Source organism: Eulemur rufifrons, chromosome 8 (genome assembly GCF_041146395.1).
Source record: "Eulemur rufifrons isolate Redbay chromosome 8, OSU_ERuf_1, whole genome shotgun sequence".
Taxonomy (NCBI): Eukaryota; Metazoa; Chordata; class Mammalia; order Primates; family Lemuridae; genus Eulemur; species Eulemur rufifrons.
The window spans coordinates 103152792-103170547 of record NC_090990.1 but is presented as its reverse complement, the minus strand read 5'-3'; the positions used below and the strand labels follow the sequence as shown (position 1 = coordinate 103170547).

At 39.8% G+C, this 17756-nt stretch overlaps 1 protein-coding gene, 1 non-coding gene and 2 pseudogenes across 3 annotated transcripts in view; 3 read left to right on the top strand and 1 right to left on the bottom strand.

Moving 5' to 3' along the window:
• Positions 1 to 1370: 1370 nt before the first annotated feature.
• The window catches only part of THEM4 (thioesterase superfamily member 4), a 38179-nt gene continuing 21793 nt past the window's right edge, over positions 1371 to 17756 (bottom strand). For both annotated transcript variants that reach the window (XM_069478758.1, XM_069478759.1), the window contains exons 5-6: positions 6583 to 6707; positions 1371 to 2010 (exon numbers count right to left, since the gene is read on the bottom strand). In XM_069478758.1, coding sequence (XP_069334859.1) covers positions 1970 to 2010; positions 6583 to 6707 — 166 coding nt within the window. In that variant the 3' untranslated portion in view covers positions 1371 to 1969. The remainder of the gene's footprint in view (positions 2011 to 6582; positions 6708 to 17756) is intronic.
• LOC138391003 (U6 spliceosomal RNA) lies at positions 2544 to 2650 on the top strand. Its single transcript, XR_011234648.1, has one exon. It is a non-coding gene; the product is annotated as a U6 spliceosomal RNA (small nuclear RNA).
• On the top strand, positions 4048 to 4118 carry LOC138391153 (small nucleolar RNA SNORD113/SNORD114 family; annotated as a pseudogene).
• On the top strand, positions 14553 to 15448 carry LOC138389122 (non-histone chromosomal protein HMG-14 pseudogene; annotated as a pseudogene).

The following is a 17756-nucleotide window of genomic DNA, read 5'->3' as shown; positions in this document are numbered from 1 at the left end:
AGAGCCTCCAGGACTTGGGTCTCCTTCTGGCTCTGGCAGTGGAGGGCTCCCACTGATCTTTTGGCTATGGAAAGATGACTGGGTAGGTATCACAAGGCTTACCCTAAGTTATTAGGTTAAGACCACAGGAAATTGTCAATATTCAACCATTCTGACCTTCAAAAATGGTAATTTCATATGGTTCAGCTTAAACTTTCCATAAAGGAAAAGAAAGGCAAGAAACTGAAGCCCAGATAATATATTGCCTGCATTAGGAAGTAGAATGTTTTCCAGAACATTAGTCTCCCAATTCATTTTCAGTCTTATCTGAATTGTGTCTCCCCCCCCCCCAAAAAAAGGTAAGTTGAAGTCCTAATTTCAGTACCACATAATGTGACCTTATTTGGAAATACAGTCTTTACAGAGGTAATCAAGTTAAAATGAGGTCATTCAAGTGAGCCCTACAAATATGACTGGTGTCCCCTGTATTTTTTTTTTTTCTTTCTCTCTTTCTTTTTTGCTCTCCCCCTCCTCTGGTGTCCCTATAAAAAGCGGACATTTGGACAGAGATAGACATGCACAGAGGGAAGATGATGTGAAGACACATAGAGAAGATGACATGTGAAGACGGAGGACTTATGTGGCTACAAGCCAAGGAATGCTTGAAGCTACCAGAAGCTAGGAGAGAGGCATGGACCAGCTCCTTCCTTAGCACCTTCAGAGGGAGAATAATTTCCTCCAGAACCGTGAGACAATGAGTTAATGTTGGTTTAAACCACCCAGTTTGTGGTGTTTTGTCACAACAGCCCTAGGGAACTAACTCATCCTCCTTCCAGTGACAACTATGCTGCAGGGAAGACCCAACAGCCCACGTTAGGAATGGTACAGTAGTTTAATATCTAGCATCCCAGACAACAGATGTGAGGTATCCATTTTTACAGGAACTGGTTGTGTTTCCTACTCTGACCAAAAAGATTTGTTTGCTTAAGGCCGGGCGCGGTGGCTCACGCCTGTAATCCTAGCACTCTGGGAGGCCGAGGTGGGCGGATCGCTTGAGCTCAGGAGTTCGAGACCAGCCTGAGCAAGAGCGAGACCCCATCTCTACTAAAAAAATAGAAAGAAATTATATAGACAGCTAAAAATATATATAGAAAAAATTAGCCGGGCATGGTGGTGCATGTCTGTAGTCCCAGCTACTCGGGAGGCTGAGACAGGAGGATCCCTTGAGCTCAGGAGTTTGAGGTTGCTGTGAGCTAGGCTGACGCCACGGCACTCACTCTAGCCTGGGCAACAGAGTGAGACTCTGTCTCAAAAAAAAAAAAAAAAAAAAAAAAAAAAAAAAAGATTTGTTTGCTTAGATACAACAAAGCTAGCTTTGTAACTTACAATGTGTATGTAATATGCACACACACCTATGTATTTATTCCTTCATGTGGTTTTCTAGCATTTCCAAGTTTGCAGTAAAAGTTTCAACATAAATTTTTTCTCCAGGGAGCGGGGAGTCGGGGAGGGGTATATTCACACCTAATGGGTGCGGTGCCCACCGTCTGGGGGATGGACACGCTTGAAGCTCTGACTCGTGTGGGACAAAGCAATATATGTAACCTAAACATTTGTACCCCCGTAATACGCTGAAATTTAAAAAAAATTCTAAATAATTATTAAAAAAATTTTTTTTCTCGGGTCTGCAGTGAGGCAGACATCATGCCTGTGCAACTTTAAGGAGCCCATTCAAATCTCAGGAGAACCACACACATATCCTAAGGAGACACAAAGAATTGCTGATACTCTCATTGTTTCTGCGCTAAACAGTTTAGAAAGTGGAAACTGAGTTCCTAGAATCGTATTCAGAAGACTGCTTAGGAAGGTCAGCAGGCTTCTCCCCACGGGGGATTCAGCAGTGGGTGAGCAGAGTGGGAGTGGAGACAACTGTTTCTTCCGGAGGGGGACAGCCTTATGCAGAATAGTGTGGCATTCACCAGAAGCTCTTTTATGTCAGACTTTTATCAGGATCCAGCTTTATAAATAAGCCTAAACAAACAAAATAACAGAAGATGATTATAAGTCAACTGACTTCAATGTGATGGAACTCTAAATAGACATATCCAAAGGAAGGCATTTAGATTCATATTTGTACCCCCAGTCTATCTGCCCACTGTCACTTTTCAGCTAAATTAAGAAGCAACTTTTGACTATCACAACACTGTATTACCTCCCCCTGGGTAACCAGGTCCTCACCACTTGGCCATTTCACGGTTCATTACCACTTCCATTAGAGATAGTCAGGGAAATGAAAAGAAGTAAAATTACAACTGAGCCATCTGGCACCTTTATGATACTGAAAGGTTTAGTAAGACAGCAAGTACAAACTACAGCCTGGAATGGAATTCTCAAATTGACTGTGGACTCAAATTATTATCTTCCTCCCTTGCCTTTTATCCATCATTCCTGCCAACAGCTGATACTTGGGAGAAAAACCAATTTCTTAAACAAGACCAAAAAGCATTAACCATAAAGGGAAAAATCTAATAAATGTGACTATATTAACATTAAAAACTTCTGTTGTGCTCGCTTCGGCAGCACATATACTAAAATTGGAACGATACAGAGAAGATTAGCATGGCCCCTGCGCAAGGATGACACGCAAATTCGTGAAGCGTTCCATATTTTAAAAATAAAATAAAAAAAAAAACATTAAAAACTTCTGTTAATAAGAAAGATACCTCAAAGTAAATAAAAGACAATATATACACTGGAAGGAGATATGTTCAACTTTTATGTCCAATAAAAGAATCAGTCTAGGCCGGGCGCGGTGGCTCACGCCTGTAATCCTAGCACTCTGGGAGGCCGAGGTGGGCGGATCGTTTGAGCTCAGGAGTTCGAGACCAGCCTGAGCAAGAGCGAGACCCCACCTCTACTAAAAATAGAAAGAAATTATATGGACAGCTAAAAATATATATAGAAAAAATTAGCCGGGCATGGTGGCGCATGCCTGTAGTCCCAGCTACTCGGGAGGCTGAGACAGGAGGATCGCTTGAGCCCAGGAGTTTGAGGTTGCTGTGAGCTAGGCTGACGCCACGGCACTCACTCTAGCCTGGGCAATAGAGTGAGACTCTGTCTCAAAAAAAAAAAAAAGAATCAGTCTAATGTAAAATACATAAGGAACTCCTATAAATCAGTAAGAAAATGAAAAAAAAAAATAGAATGAGCTGAACAAATAAGAATTTCACAGAAAAAGAAACAAATACAGTCAATAAATATATGAAGAGATTCAACTCTTCAAGGAGTATCTCAGGGTAATCAGGGAAATGCAGATCAGGATTACACCGAGATACCATTTTATAACCATTTGGCAAAAATCAAAAAGTCTGACTTTACTAGTTGCTAGAGAATCAAAAGAATCTCATATATTGCTGGTGGGAGTGTAATTTGGTACAGCTTTAGAAAGCAATCTGGCATTATTCCCCTGTGAAGTTTAACACTCATATACCCTACAATCCAGAAATTCTACTCCTAAGTATACGCCAAGCTCTTGCTCATGCAGGCCACCAGGAGACATGAGCAAGAATGTTCGTGGCAGCCCCATTCATAATAGTCAGAGGCCTATCATCAGAAGAGGTTACTGTGTTGTAGTATATAGTCAATGTGGAGTGTTACACAGCAGTATAAATGAGCAAACTACACAGCCAACAATATGGATGAACCGCAGTAACATAAAGCTGAGTGAAAAAAATCAAGTCCTAGGAAAGGACATGTCACGATCTCTTTTCTACAAAGTTGAAAAATAAACAACTGAATGAGATAGTCCTTAGGTATACATATATTCTTGATAAAACTTCAAAAAATAAAAATAAAAAGGTACAAAGGAATGAAAAATATAAAATACTATAATAGACCAGAGTTACCTCTAAACAGGAGGATAAGATAGGAATAGTAATTACATAGGGATAAAATATTATTAAGATTCTGGTTCTTATTGATGGTAGGTCCCAGGGTATTTACTTATTATTAAATTAAAAAATAAAAATAAATATATTAGTGAATGAATAAATAAAAGATGACTATTCATGTACCAGTGATGACTATAGGTACTGACTCAAGAATTATGATTAATTCAAACCTATGCATCTGAGGTCCATTAAAATAAAAAAGAATAAAACAAATAAAAACCACTGGATATCTAATCTAACCTGTCTAAATCTTAAGCTAATGAAGGTGAGGCTTCAACCCCTCACTTGCAAAGGCCCTGGGAGAGCTAGGAGTGGTGTAGTGTTCAAGGATGCAACCAGGAAGCAATTTCTATGTGAGATTTGTGGTAAATTGCCTATAGAGATCTCAGAAGGAAGGGATCTACATCTCTAAGACAGCAATAATATATTGTGATTTCTTTCTGCCCCCACCCCTTTTTTTGAGACAGCATCTCACTCTGTCACCCGGGCTAGAGTGCCGCAGCAACAGCCTAGCTCACAGCAACCTCAAACTCCTGGGCTCAAGCGATCCTCCTGCCTCAGCCTCCCAAGTAGCTGGGACTACAGGTATGAGCCACCACGCCTGACAAGTTTTTTGTTTCTATTTTTAGTTGCCCAGCTAATTTTTTTCCATTTTTAGTAGAGATGGAGTCTTGCTCTTGCTCAGGCTGGTCTCCAACTCCTGAGCTCAAGCAATCCACCCGCCTCGGCCTCCCAGAGTGCTACGATTACAGGCGTGAACCACCGCACCTGGCCTCTTTTCCTATTTTAAATAAAGTTTCACTTCTGTACCCAATTTTGCATTCTTTTTCTTAAATTGGGCTTCTTAAAATGTATAAGCTTTGGGGACCCCATAAAATCTAACTCCTCTCCTGGTAATCCATTATATAACCACTTTCAAAAGGTACCAAAGGTTATATAGTGGAATCTCCCTCCCCACCTACCCAGACCCCTTCCCAGAAGTAACCAATTTTACTCCTGAGAAGTAACAAATCATGTGTGTGATTTTCCCGAGATAGTCTATGTGCATACAAGTACATACATGTATTTCCCTTCCTTCCCATTTATTATTTTTCATTGTTAAATAATTTTAAGCCAACAGAAAAATTTTGAGGTGAGTACAAAGATATACTTCCCCCAAAACCATTAGAGAGTTACTTGCCAAAATGTGTGCAAAATGACAACATATTTATTCATTACAACATTATTTGCAAGAGCAAAAGATTGGGAAAATACACATGTCTAATGTCCCCAGTTCCCATCCAACACCATAGGGTTTATTCGGTTTTCTCTCTTTCTATAACTCCCATCTCTGACAGTGGGAACCTGGCTCCCAGCACTGCTGCCAGCCCTTACAGATGTTACCCCACTCAGCATGGGTGATACACACACCACTCTCCATAGGACATCTTCCTCACTTCGCTTGGGCTCCGACACCCTGCCTGGGCCATTCCTTGTGCAGACACCTCACCCCACTCAGGCTCCGATACTGCGCTGGGCCACTGTAGGTACCCCTCTCTTGAGGCCTCCTCTTAGCCCAGGGCCAACGAAGCCCAACTCTACCTAATGGCTTTTGGAATAAATTATTCAGGAAGGAGGGGAGGGGGAAAGGGAAAGAGGAAAAAAAGGAAGAGAACAGGAAGAGTCTACAGCCATACCCACCCTGAATGCTCCCGATCTCATCTGATCTCCAAAGCTAAGCAGGGTCGGGCCTGGTTAGTACTTGGATGGGAAAATGGGAAGAACCTCTCTACTTTTTCTACACTAATGATAACATATTATATTCATTGTCCTGCATCTTGTGTTCTTCATTTAATATATGTTAATGAGATAGCTCCATGTCAAAGAACTTCCTTATTCTTATTTATGGGACCACAGTATTTTTTATGACATACACACACAATATAGTTTATAGATGAGCTGTAGTTCTTTCTCCTATGGATGGATATCTATGTTTTGTCAATCTTTTGCTATTATAAATAATGTTTAATGAGTAACACAATTACTGCAACCCACAGCAACCTAATACATTGTAATTTTGCATACCTTAACGTACTTGTGAGATAAAGTCCTGAAGTGGGTCAAAGGGCACACAACTTTGTAATTTTGATAGATATTGGCAGATAGCTCTGTACCAGCAATGTATAAGAATACCTCTAACTTGTTCTTTGCATGAAAGGGAAGTAAGAATTTCTGAGGCTGGGCACAGTGGCTCATGCCTGTAATCCCAGCACTCTGGGAGGCCGAGGAGGGAGGATCGCTTGAGGCCGGGAGTTCAAGACCAGCCTGAGCAAGAGTGAGACCACATCTCTACATAAAATAGGAAAATTAGCTGGGTGTGGTGGCATATGCCTGTAGTCCCAGCTACTCAGAAGGCTGAAGCAGGAGAATCCCTTGAGCCCAGGAGTTTGAGGTTGCAGTGAGCTAGGTTGATGCCACGGTACTCTAGCCTGGGTGACAGAGTGAGACTCTGTCTCAAAAAAACAAAGCCAAAATAAAAGAATTTCTGGGTGTGTATGGGTTATAAAACCAAAGCAAAAAGTCAAACCAAACAAAACCCAAACAAAAAGCAAACAAACAAAAATCCAAACCAACCCTACCCAACCCCCCAAAAAAGATAGTAGCAGCTTCTTACTTGTTGCCTCTGAGTATAGGGTCTTCTCATCAGCACTTTGAACATTACCAGAAACAAAAACTTTCCTTCCTTCAACTTTATCAAGTTGGCTGTTTATCACAACAACGGAACAAAGAGGGATAGGTCTGCAGAGAAAAAGAAAAAGGAAAAAAATGAGTTTCTGGAATTATGTAACATTGAAAGATGATCAAGTGCATGACAAGGGGTGGAAATTTATAATATCTGCTATCAGTGAGCATTGACTGCCCCGGGTGACACATTCCTCAAGGGCTCAGGCACCAGTAACCTCTCATGCTCCCTTTTCCCAAGCACAACTGTTCTCGGAGGGTGGCTCCTGGGCATACAGTCCTTGTCTGCCCTTCTGGGTTTGGTTTGAAGAGATCACCAGGGATTCCAGCTCTGTGACAGCAGAGACTGTCTCCTCTGCAGATCCAGAGCAAAGTCTGAAGGGAGCTGAAATCTTTTACAGACGTGAAAATAGGGTCATGGGATAGTCCCAGCCAACTTCTCTCGTTTCCTCTGTCATTATCAAAATTTCTTATCCAATTCCCTTTAGAGTAACTGTCAATAGAAGACACCTAATAACAACAGAATGCTGGTAACACCTTATTGTTCTACACCAGTGCTGTTCAACAGAACTTTCTGTGATGACACAAATGTTCTATCTCTGAGCTGCCCAATATGGTAGTCACATGTGCATACTGAGCACTTGAAATGTGGTTAGTGTAAATGAGGAACTGAATCATTAAATTTAATTAATTAATTAATTAATTTTTGAGACAGAGTCTTGCTCTATTGCCCTCAGTAGAGTGCAGTGGTGTCATCATAGCTCACAGCAACCTCAAACTCCTGGGCTAAAGTGATCCTTCTGCCTCAGCCTTCTGAGTAGCAGGGACTACAGAGAAGTTCTACCACACGTCACTAAGTTTTTTATTTTTTATAGAGACGAGGTCTCCCTATGTTGCTCAGCGTGATCTCAAACTCCTGTCCTCAAGTGATCCTCCCACCTTGGCCTCCCAAAGTGCTAGGATTATAGGTGTAAACCACTGTGCTGGCCTAATTTATATTTTAATTTAAGTAGTTACACATGACTAGTGGGTACAGTCAGCTCTGGGAATCCTGGATAAACAGTATCATAATGAAAAAGATATCTCTTTAAAGGTGAAATTTCAGTGGGCAGAAACATAAGGTAGAGCATGGAAGTGCTCCTACAGTGCTACCAAGTGGGTGACGGAACCACTCCAGGTAGAGAGGAAGTTATCACTGTGATTATCCCTCTACCCAGTTTCCCTTCCTATTATCTTTTAATACCTACTCCTATTAGCTTTTCCTGAACCTCCTGATGGAACAATCTAGCTTTGCTCTTTGGTTGAGCCAATTCAAAATTGACTAAAACCCGGGGGACAGTAGATGTTCTTGCTTGACCAGCATCTCCCTTCTCTATTAACATTACTCTCTTCATTTATCCAGCCACTTTGCCTCCTTCATTCTCTCTTCCACACACTCATAGACGCATTCACTGGGGAACCGCCTCTGCCCCATTCTTAGCCAAGTAGGGTGACTGGAGTTGACAGGTTGATGCTCCCCGCCCACAGTGACTGGTTCTGGGGGTGGGAACGGGCTGAAAGAGTCAGTCCTCAAACTTGTGCTGGAGCCCTTGGGGCTGGATTCTTTTTCCCTGAGGTTGCTGGGCTTACAAGACACAAGCCTGGCTGGTGACCACTGTGCCCCTACACTAGGAAAGCCTACCTGCGGATGAAGCAGACTGAGAAGAAAGCGTGACGGAGATTCCCAGCCACGCCTGACTTCTCAACCACACAAACTTTACATTATATTCTCTTTTTTTGCTTAATCTAGTGTGAGTTAAGAGTTCTATCTCTTGCAACAGACAAGAAAGTCCTAGAATCTTAGAGAGGCTAACAGGAAGGAACTCAGAAAATACAAAATAATGTAACGACTGTCACACTACGTTTATAGAATACAATTTTTTTTATGTAACTAATATTTAAGTGCAGATTAGTTTGGTTGGCACAGAAAACTGGCTTTAGATCATTTTCCTTAGTCTAGTTTTGCCAGACAATTTAATTAGACTTGTATTAGAGGCAGAAAGGTGATAACGATAAAAGCAAAATTTAAAAATAAAAGAGAAAACACGTATACACATACACACACACATACACCCCCCCCCCCCCCCCCCCCGAGAGCTTCAACAAAGCCAAAAGATAGCTCTTTGAAAAGACTACTAATCTTTGGCAAGATAAATCAAGAAAAATGAGAGCGAGCATAAATAAATACTATTCGGGTCAAAAACGACATTACAGATTTAGCTGAGATTTTTAAAAATTGAGAATATTATGAATAACTTCACATCAATACATTTGAAAACTTAATTGAAATGAAAAAAAATTCAGGAATATGTTATCAAAATTGACAATAAAAGGATTAGAAAGGCTGAATAAAGACACTGAATAAATAAAGGCCCTAAGGGGACAGAAGCACACTTGGGAAGGAGCCTGGGTGTCTGAATCATTGTATGGGGCTAGTCCCTCACTGACCAGGATAACCACATGTGACCTATTACGTAAACAAAAAAAGTCTACTGGTTTAAGGTAGTTAAATGTAGGGGACTGTTACAGTAGCTAGTGTTACCATAATTTACTATAGATTTTCAAAAAATTCTCTTATTTTTGATTTTCTAATTTAATGTGGCCAGAGAACTTGGCCTGTAAGATTCTGTTTCTTTAAAATTTATTGAGATTTGACTTATGAACCAATACATGATCAATTTTTACAAATGTGTGCTGGGAAAGTATCTTTTTTCTCTAATTATTGGATATAGAGTTCTACGTTTGTCCAATAAATCATATTTTGTTATCTTGTAGTGTTTAAATCCTGTTTTCTAATTTTTTTGTTTGTTTGTTTTTTGGAAATGGAGTCTTGCTGTTACCCAGGCTGGAGCACAGCAGCTATTCACAGGCAGTACTACAGCGCAATACAGCTTCCAAGTCTTGGCTCAAGTAATCCTGCCCAGCCTCCTGAGTAGCTGGGAGTATAGCTACCACTGTAGCCACTGCTGGCTGTGCCACCGAGCCTGGCTCTAATTGTTTTTGTCTGCTTGACCTATCAGTAATTGAGAACAGCGTGTTGGAATGTCCCACTATGAAGGCGGATTATTCAATTTCTCCCTATGATTCTACCGATTATTTATTTATTTTTTGAGACAGAATCTTGCTCTGTCGCCTGGGCTAGAGTGCTGTGGTGTCAGCCTAGCTCACAGCAACCTCAAACGCCTGGGCTCAAGTGATCCTCCTGCCTCAGCCTCCCGAGTAGCTGGGACTACAGGTATGTGCCACCATGCACGGCTAATTTTTTTTTTTTTTCTATTTTTAGTTGCTCATCTAATTTATTTTTATTTTCAGTAGAGAAAGGGTCTTGCTCTTTCTTGCTCAGGCTGGTCTTGAACTCCTGAGCTCAAGAGATCCTCCCACCTTGGCCTCCCAGAGTGCTAGGATTACAGGCATGAGCCACCACGCCTGGCCTGGCTTTCTATTTGATTCACTTTTTCTGACCCTCTTTTTTTTTTTTTTTAATCTTTTTTGCTTTCTAAATAATTGAGTTTTTCTATTCATTTCTTTATTTGATTTTTATTCTTCTGCTATTTTAGGCATTACTTATACCTTCATTTTCTCTTAGTCATCCTCCCCACTGAAAAATACAAGGATGTTTGAACATTAACTCTGTTCGCCCTCTCCCAAACATGCTATTCTTGGCCATTATTTTAGCTGTCCTTTTGTTAATCCCTGGAATTTAGACATTATTATTACATATATAGAGACTCTATTTAGGTTATTGTTATCTACATGTGCACCAATTTATTTGCTCACAATTCCTTTTCCCGTGCTCCTGCCTGTTAGGATTACTTTCCTTCCTTTTGAAGTACATCCTTTAGAAGTTCCCTGGGTGTTGTTCTGCTGTTCCACAAACTCCATTTTTGTTTGAATGAAAACACCTTTATTTTGGCCGGGCGAGGTGGCTCACGCCTGTAATCCTAGCACTCTGGGAGGCCGAGGTGGGCGGATCGTTTGAGCTCAGAAGTTCGAGACCAGCCTGAGCAAGAGCGAGACCCCATCTCTACTAAAAATAGAAAGAAATTATATGGACAGCTAAAAATATATATAGAAAAAAAATTAGCCGGGCATGGTGGTGCATGCCTGTAGTCCCAGCTACTCGGGAGGCTGAGACAGGAGGATCGCTTGAGCTCAGGAGTTTGAGGTTGCTGTGAGCTAGGCTAACGCCACGGCACTCACTCTAGCCTGGGCAACAGAGTGAGACTCTGTCTCAAAAAAAAAAAAAAAAAAAACCTTTATTTTGCCCTCATTTTTGGAAGTTAGCTTTGCTGAGAGCATGATTTTAGGTTGACGTGTTTCTTTCAGTACTTTCAAGATATTTTGTTGTCTTCTAGCTTCTCCTGTTGCTTTGAGGTTTACTGCCGGTGTAATGGCGCCCTCTTGCTTCCAAGAAGCAGGACTGCTCTGTAATGGTGACCTTTTGTCTCTGACTGCTTTTAAGATCTCTTTGTCTCAAATATTTTGCAATTTCTCTATATTTCTAGATATGGATTTATTTTTATTTATCTTGCTTGATATTTATTGTGTTTTCTCTACCTGTGAATTCATGATTTTCTTTAGTTCTAGAATATGCTGAATCCATTATCTCTTGAAATACAGGTTCTCTTCCATTCTCTCTATTCTATTTTTCTAGGACTCTGATTAGAGCATATTAGAACTTTTCATTTGTCCTCTGTAGCTTAAGTTCTCTTATGTGTGGGGCATATTGTCTGTTTCCTTTTCTCTCTGTGCTGGATTCAGGATAATTTCTTTCCTTCCTTCCCTTTCTTTACTTTTTCCTAAGCCTAGATCTGAAAATAATAATGAAAAAAGGCCCATTTGTTTGTTTGTTTGTTTGTTTGTTTTTTTATTTTATTTTATTTTATTTTTTTAAGACTGGTCAAGTGGAGCAGTGGGAGTGGAGAAGGAACAAAGGAATCTGTAACTGGTTGTGATCAATTAGTTGTAAACACCACTGCACTCGGACCAACCAAAAAGGCCCATTTGACATATTAAATTGCTAGCTCTAAGTACATTAACTGTGATCCTTCAAACATCCCTCTAAGAAAAGTATTATTATCCCTGGTGAATAGATAGGAAACTGAGGCCCAGAGAGGTCAAGTAACTTCCCAAAGCCACATTTATTTGGTGGCACATGTGGGATCCAAATCATTATCAGTCTGATTGAAAGTTCTGCTTCCCCTTTTGCTTGTTGGATCTGCTAAATGACTTAGCTGAGGTGGGCCTTTTGATGTATTTATGGGATATATCTCAGTATCACACTGAAACCATGGAGCTGGTGACTAATTTAGTCTTTTTACCAACACTATTACCAACACCACCACCGCTGAGCATACGGATCTGTTGATCCATATGGAACTCCTGATTGAACCTCAGTGGAGGGGGGAAGTATCTTGCAGGGAGAATCGATTTGAAGGGTTACTAGCCTGTAAGATTATAAAAATCATTAGAGTTATAAATGATCTAATGAATTTTTAGTAAAAATAGAGGACATGATTTAATTGTGCATTTTAGAGGAATGAGCTCCTAAAACGTGAAACCAATTGGCTACAAAGTAGAGATACAGTGCCATGAGATTGTTAAAGTGATCTGAGCTTCTGCAAAACAAAAACAGAATGAAAAGCAATCTAAACTCTAAAAAAGCAAACAAACAAGAAACAGAAGCCTAGGGTTTACTCCATTTTTCTTTTTCTCTTGAAGAAAACTAGTGAATGCAGTTTTTAAAGCTCTGCTTTAAATTCTTATAATGGAGTAAATTTAGAGAGAAACTCCTGTGTTGTCTAGCCACAAGATTTCAATTCACCCCTCTTGTTCTGATACCATGCAGGTGCCAGTGAGACCTTTCTGTACAGACTGCCCACAAGGTGCAGTAGTTATAGTAGGAGAGAAAGAAATAACATGCCACAGTTTTCTGAGTTTCTAAATGGATTCAGAGGAAAAGTTGTTTCTTTTCTTTTTTTTCTTTTTCTTTTTTTTTTTTTTTTTTGAGACAGGGACTTGCTCTGTCACCCAGGCTAGAGTGCAGTGGCGTCATCATAGCTCATTGCAACCTCAAACTCCCGGGCTCAAGGGATTCTCCTGTCTCAGCCTCCCGAGTAGCTGGGACTACAGGCATGCACTAATTTTTCTGTTTTTTTTTTTTTTTTTTTTTTTAAAGAGACGGGCTCTTGCTCTGTTGCCCAGGCTGGTCTTGAACTTCTAGCCTCAAACGATCCTCCCACCTTGGCCCCCTAAAGTGCTGGGATTACAGGCGTGAGCCACCATGCCTGGCCTGAGGAAAAGTTTTGACCTTCACCAACAAATATTTTTATCAGGGTAATTTCTTCAGTTGTGTATTCCTGTTCACTTTTAGCTATGTTTTTTGTTTTTGTTGTTCTTGTTGTTTTTTAAGAGATAGGGTCTCGCTCTATTGCCCAGACTGTAGAGCAGTGGCACGATCAAAGCTCGCTGTGCCTCAAACTCCTGGGCTCAAGGCCTTGGTCTTCCAAAGGGCTGGGATTACTAGTATGAGCCACTGTGCCTGGCCCTCAGCTATTTAAACAGCCCTTTAACCTGTTCACTGAGGTGTTTTTGTTTTTAAACAATTACACTTTTATTTCTAAAAGTTCTATTAGATTCCATGGCAAATCTGCCTAATAATTTTTATAGTTCATTATTGCTTTCTTTTTGTGATGTCATCTTTTATTTTTTTAAACATCTTATACTTTGTTCTTTCATATTGTGTATTGATTATCATGATATCTTACGTCTGTGGGATCTAAATACGTTATTTATTGTTTCTGCTGATACTCTTGGCAGTTTATTTCTTTGTGTATTTGGTGCAGGATCTACTTGTTTTGAAGGAGAAACATCCTTCAGCATTTCTTATCTGCCACGTTGCATCGAGAAGACTAATCCAGAGCTCAGAGCTAATCCAGTTGAGATAAATCTCAACTGATTTATCATGAATGGGTTATAGACATGCCTAGATATTGATCCTTTCAGCTGGCTAGTCACCGCTAGTTGTAAGATGCTTTCTCTATTTATCTTAATTAGCTAAGAACAAAGAAATAAATCAAGTGTGACATTTGGATCAGAGGGCTGGAAATGATTTGAAATTGTTAAGGAACACTCTTGCTTCTTAGAAACAGTTAGGTAGATTAAGGCACTTGATCCTTAATTGATATTGCAAATTATCTTAAATTAAAATTTAATCCCAGGTTGTTACCTCTCACATCCTGAAGGGACATCAACTGATCGTATTAAATTTGGTTATTATTACTATTATTATTATTATGAACCTAAACAACTTTACACAAATTATAGGGCCCTATAAATGTTAAATTCTAACCTACTTATATAATCCAGGCTGGGAGTGGTGGCTCATGCCTGTAATTCTAGCACTTTGGGAGGCCAGGGTGGGAGGATTGCTTAAGGCCAGGAGTTCGAGACCAGCCTGGGCAACAAAGCAATACCACATCTCTAAAAAAAAAAAAAAGGCCGGGCGCGGTGGCTCACGCCTGTAATCCTAGCACTCTGGGAGGCCGAGGCGGGTGGATCGCTCGAGGTCGGGAGTTCGAGACCAGCCTGAGCAAGAGTGAGACCCCGTCTCTACTAAAAATAGAAAAGAAATTATATGGACAACTAAAATATATATATACAAAAAATTAGCCAGGCATGGTGGCGCATGTCTGTAGTCCCAGCTCCTCGGGAGGCTGAGGCAGTAGGATCGCTTAAGCCCAGGAGTTTGAGGTTTCTGTGAGCTAGACTGACGCCACGGCACTCACTCTAGCCCGGGCAAGAGAGTGAGACTCTGTCTCAAAAAAAAAAAAAAAAAGAAAGAAAGAAAGAAAGAAAAGTTAGATGGGTAACAACTTTCCTTGTCTAAAAATGTATCCAGTAAAAAAAAAAAAAAAAAGATGACAACTTTACCCAAGTTAATCTTTAAAGGCCATGTAATTGCTATCAAAATCCCACTTTTTTTTGGGTTACATTTTGACTAATTTAATCTAACATTCATCTTGTTCATTCAAGTGATACACAAAAGTGGTTGATGACACATAAGGATGGTATAAGAGAAGGAGGTACAATGACAGTCTGGGTGAGAGGTTAAAAATCTAAGGCACAAGTAGGAACAGAAGGAAACTATAATAATAAAGGCCATTTATAAAAACTACAATTAGCATCATTCTAGAAGCATAGAAAACAGAGTGATGATTATGATTATCTACATTATGGAAAGCCATGAGCTTCTAATGATTGTTAACAAAGGAAGAGTTAGCACGAAGAGAACAAAACTATACTTATAAATTCAAAAATAAGGATGACTCCATCCGGTTCTCCCTCCAGCCCCGGCCGCGGGTCTCAACAGCTCCGGCGGCGGGAGCAGCGGCAGCGGCCGGGCACCCAGCTTCACGAAGGCACCGGCAGGCACCGTCCCCACCGCCAAGATGCAGAAGAGGAAGGTCAGCTCCAGGAAGGTCAGCTTGGCTGAAGGCACGGTGAAGGAAGAGCCCAAGAGGAGATCTGCGCGGTTGTCACCTAAACCTGCTCCTGCAAAGTGGAAACGAAGCCCAAAAAGGCAGCAGCAAAGGGTAAATCTTCAAACAAAAAAGTGCAACCAAAACGGAAAAGGGGAGCAAAGGAAGACGGCCAAAGTGGCTAACCAAGAAACTAAAGATTTACCTGCAGAAAAGGGAGAAACTAAATCTGAGGCGAGCCCAGCCTCTGATGAAGCAGGAGAGAGAAGCCACGCCTGATTAGTATCACACACCGTGTCTTATCAGTGGTCCCTGTCTCCCTTCTTGTACAATCCAGAGGAATATTTTATCAACTATTTTGTAAATGCAAGTTTTTTAGTAACTTTAGAAACATTTTTAAGAAGGAGGGAATCCCACCTCATCCTATTTTTAAAGTGTAAGTGCTTTTTTTTTTAAGAGGTGAAATCATTCGCTGCATTTTTATTTTTTTGGTACAACCAGAAAATAGTGTGAGATATTGAATTATGGGAGGCTTTGACTGTCTCGGGTGTCAGCTTAACATTTCACAGATGGGGGTTAGTTTTTATATTCCATAATACAAAGCATATTAAATGGCTATGTGGAGTCCCAGGCCTGCATCTAATGTCTTGAACATTTTAAATTACTTCTATTCCCATGTTGTTTTTTCAGTAGAATTGTTTCCTAAAGAAAACCACTCTTTGATCATGGCTCTCTCTGTCAGAATTGCGTATACTCTGTAACATCTTTGGTGGTGGTAGTCCTGTTTTCCTAATAACTTTGTTAATGTACTGTGAAAGATTGAAAATTTGAGTATGTATTATATATGACAATAAATTGTGAATTGGAGGGACTTATGTAATAGCTTATCAACATTTGAACATACTGGTACTGAATATCTTCTTGAGGAAAATTTGCCTCCAAATTTTAAGCTGGAAAGTCAGTGCAATAACTGTGTAAAAAAGAACTAAAATAAATGGCTTTTTAGATTTTTAGTACACATGTTAAAAATTGTGTACAAATTGAAATGTCTGTACTGATTTTGACACAACCAATAAAATCTCAATTACAAAAGAAAAAAATATAGATGATTAAATAATTTAATTTTTTAAGCAGTTTACACATAGAGGACATTGTTGACAAGCGTTTCTTCTATGAAATCATATATCTGTCTTATATGTATTTTACTCTATGGAAGTAGGAAATGGTACACACACAGCAAGGGATGTGTACAAGTCGGGTTTTGTGAGGTTGCATTCAAAGAATTATGCTTACACATCACAGCATAAGCAAACCAATAGTATTCTTAGCTATAAGGTTGTAGGTAGAGGTATATACAGGGTACCTATGTTCAGCAAGGAGTCCTCCACTGTCAGTCTAAGGGACTTGAGTCTGCATGAACTCAGGGTAGGCAATGACTTAGAGACCCTTATCAGATCCATTACTTCTTCTATTTTCCCAAAGTATGTGAGGTGCAGGCGAGCTATCAGGTAAAAAGAATATTTATGCACATTCAGTTCATTTATACCCATGGACATATGCCATTTGGGGGTTCACAATCCTGTATAATCTCTGTTTGAACTTGTACAGATTCCCTCCCCTCACCAATAGGCAGGGAACTCTGAGGAATCTAAACAATTCCAGAAAATGCAGGAACTGTGCCCTTAACAGAAAGGGCTGATTATAGAAAATAATCAGCTAGAAAGAAGGCTCATCAGTATATGACAATATGAATGTCTTGCCCAGCTGAATATCCTTAAAACAAAACTATACAGATTTACGTCCTGTTTCCTGGGAGATGGAACCTCAAAATGCCTCTGCCAATTAAATGAGATGTATCTAATTGTAGGTAGGCAGTAAACCAAAACAGAAAACACGTGCCTAAGACACAATGGACTTGCATAATCACAAAGGGGAAGCACCAGGTTTTAAGGAAAGGTGTGGGTTTGGAAAGTCCTTCTGACACAGTAAGGAAACTATGACTTTAAGAGGGGTTTAGCTCTATGAATTCAGGCTTCTGTCTGAATCACCTTCAAAGGCAAAATCCTGCTCCATCAAGTATCACCAGCTTGACAGCCCAGAAACTACAAATTTGGCTGATTTAGGAAAACTGCAAACTTCAAATATGTGGAAATTAAACAAAATACTTTTGAACAATCAATGTATCAGGGAAGAAATAAAAAATGAAATTAGAAAATATCTTGAGACAAATGAAAATAAAAATATAACATACCAAAACTTACACAATGCAACAAAAGTAGTACAAAGAGGAAAATTTACAGCAATAAATACCTATATTAAAAAATAAGAAAGATCTCAAATAAGCAACTTAACTTTAAACCTCAAGGAACTAGAAAAAGAGGAATAAACTAAGCCTAAAGTTAGCAGAAGGAAGGAAATAATAAAGATTAGAATAAAATAAACAAAATAAAGACTAAAAACGCAATAGAAAAATCGACAAAACTAAGAGTTGGATTTTTTAAAAGAAAAACAAAATAAACTTTTAGCTAGACTAAGAAAAAAGAGAGAAGTCAAAATCAGAAATAAAAGAGGAGATATTACAACTGAT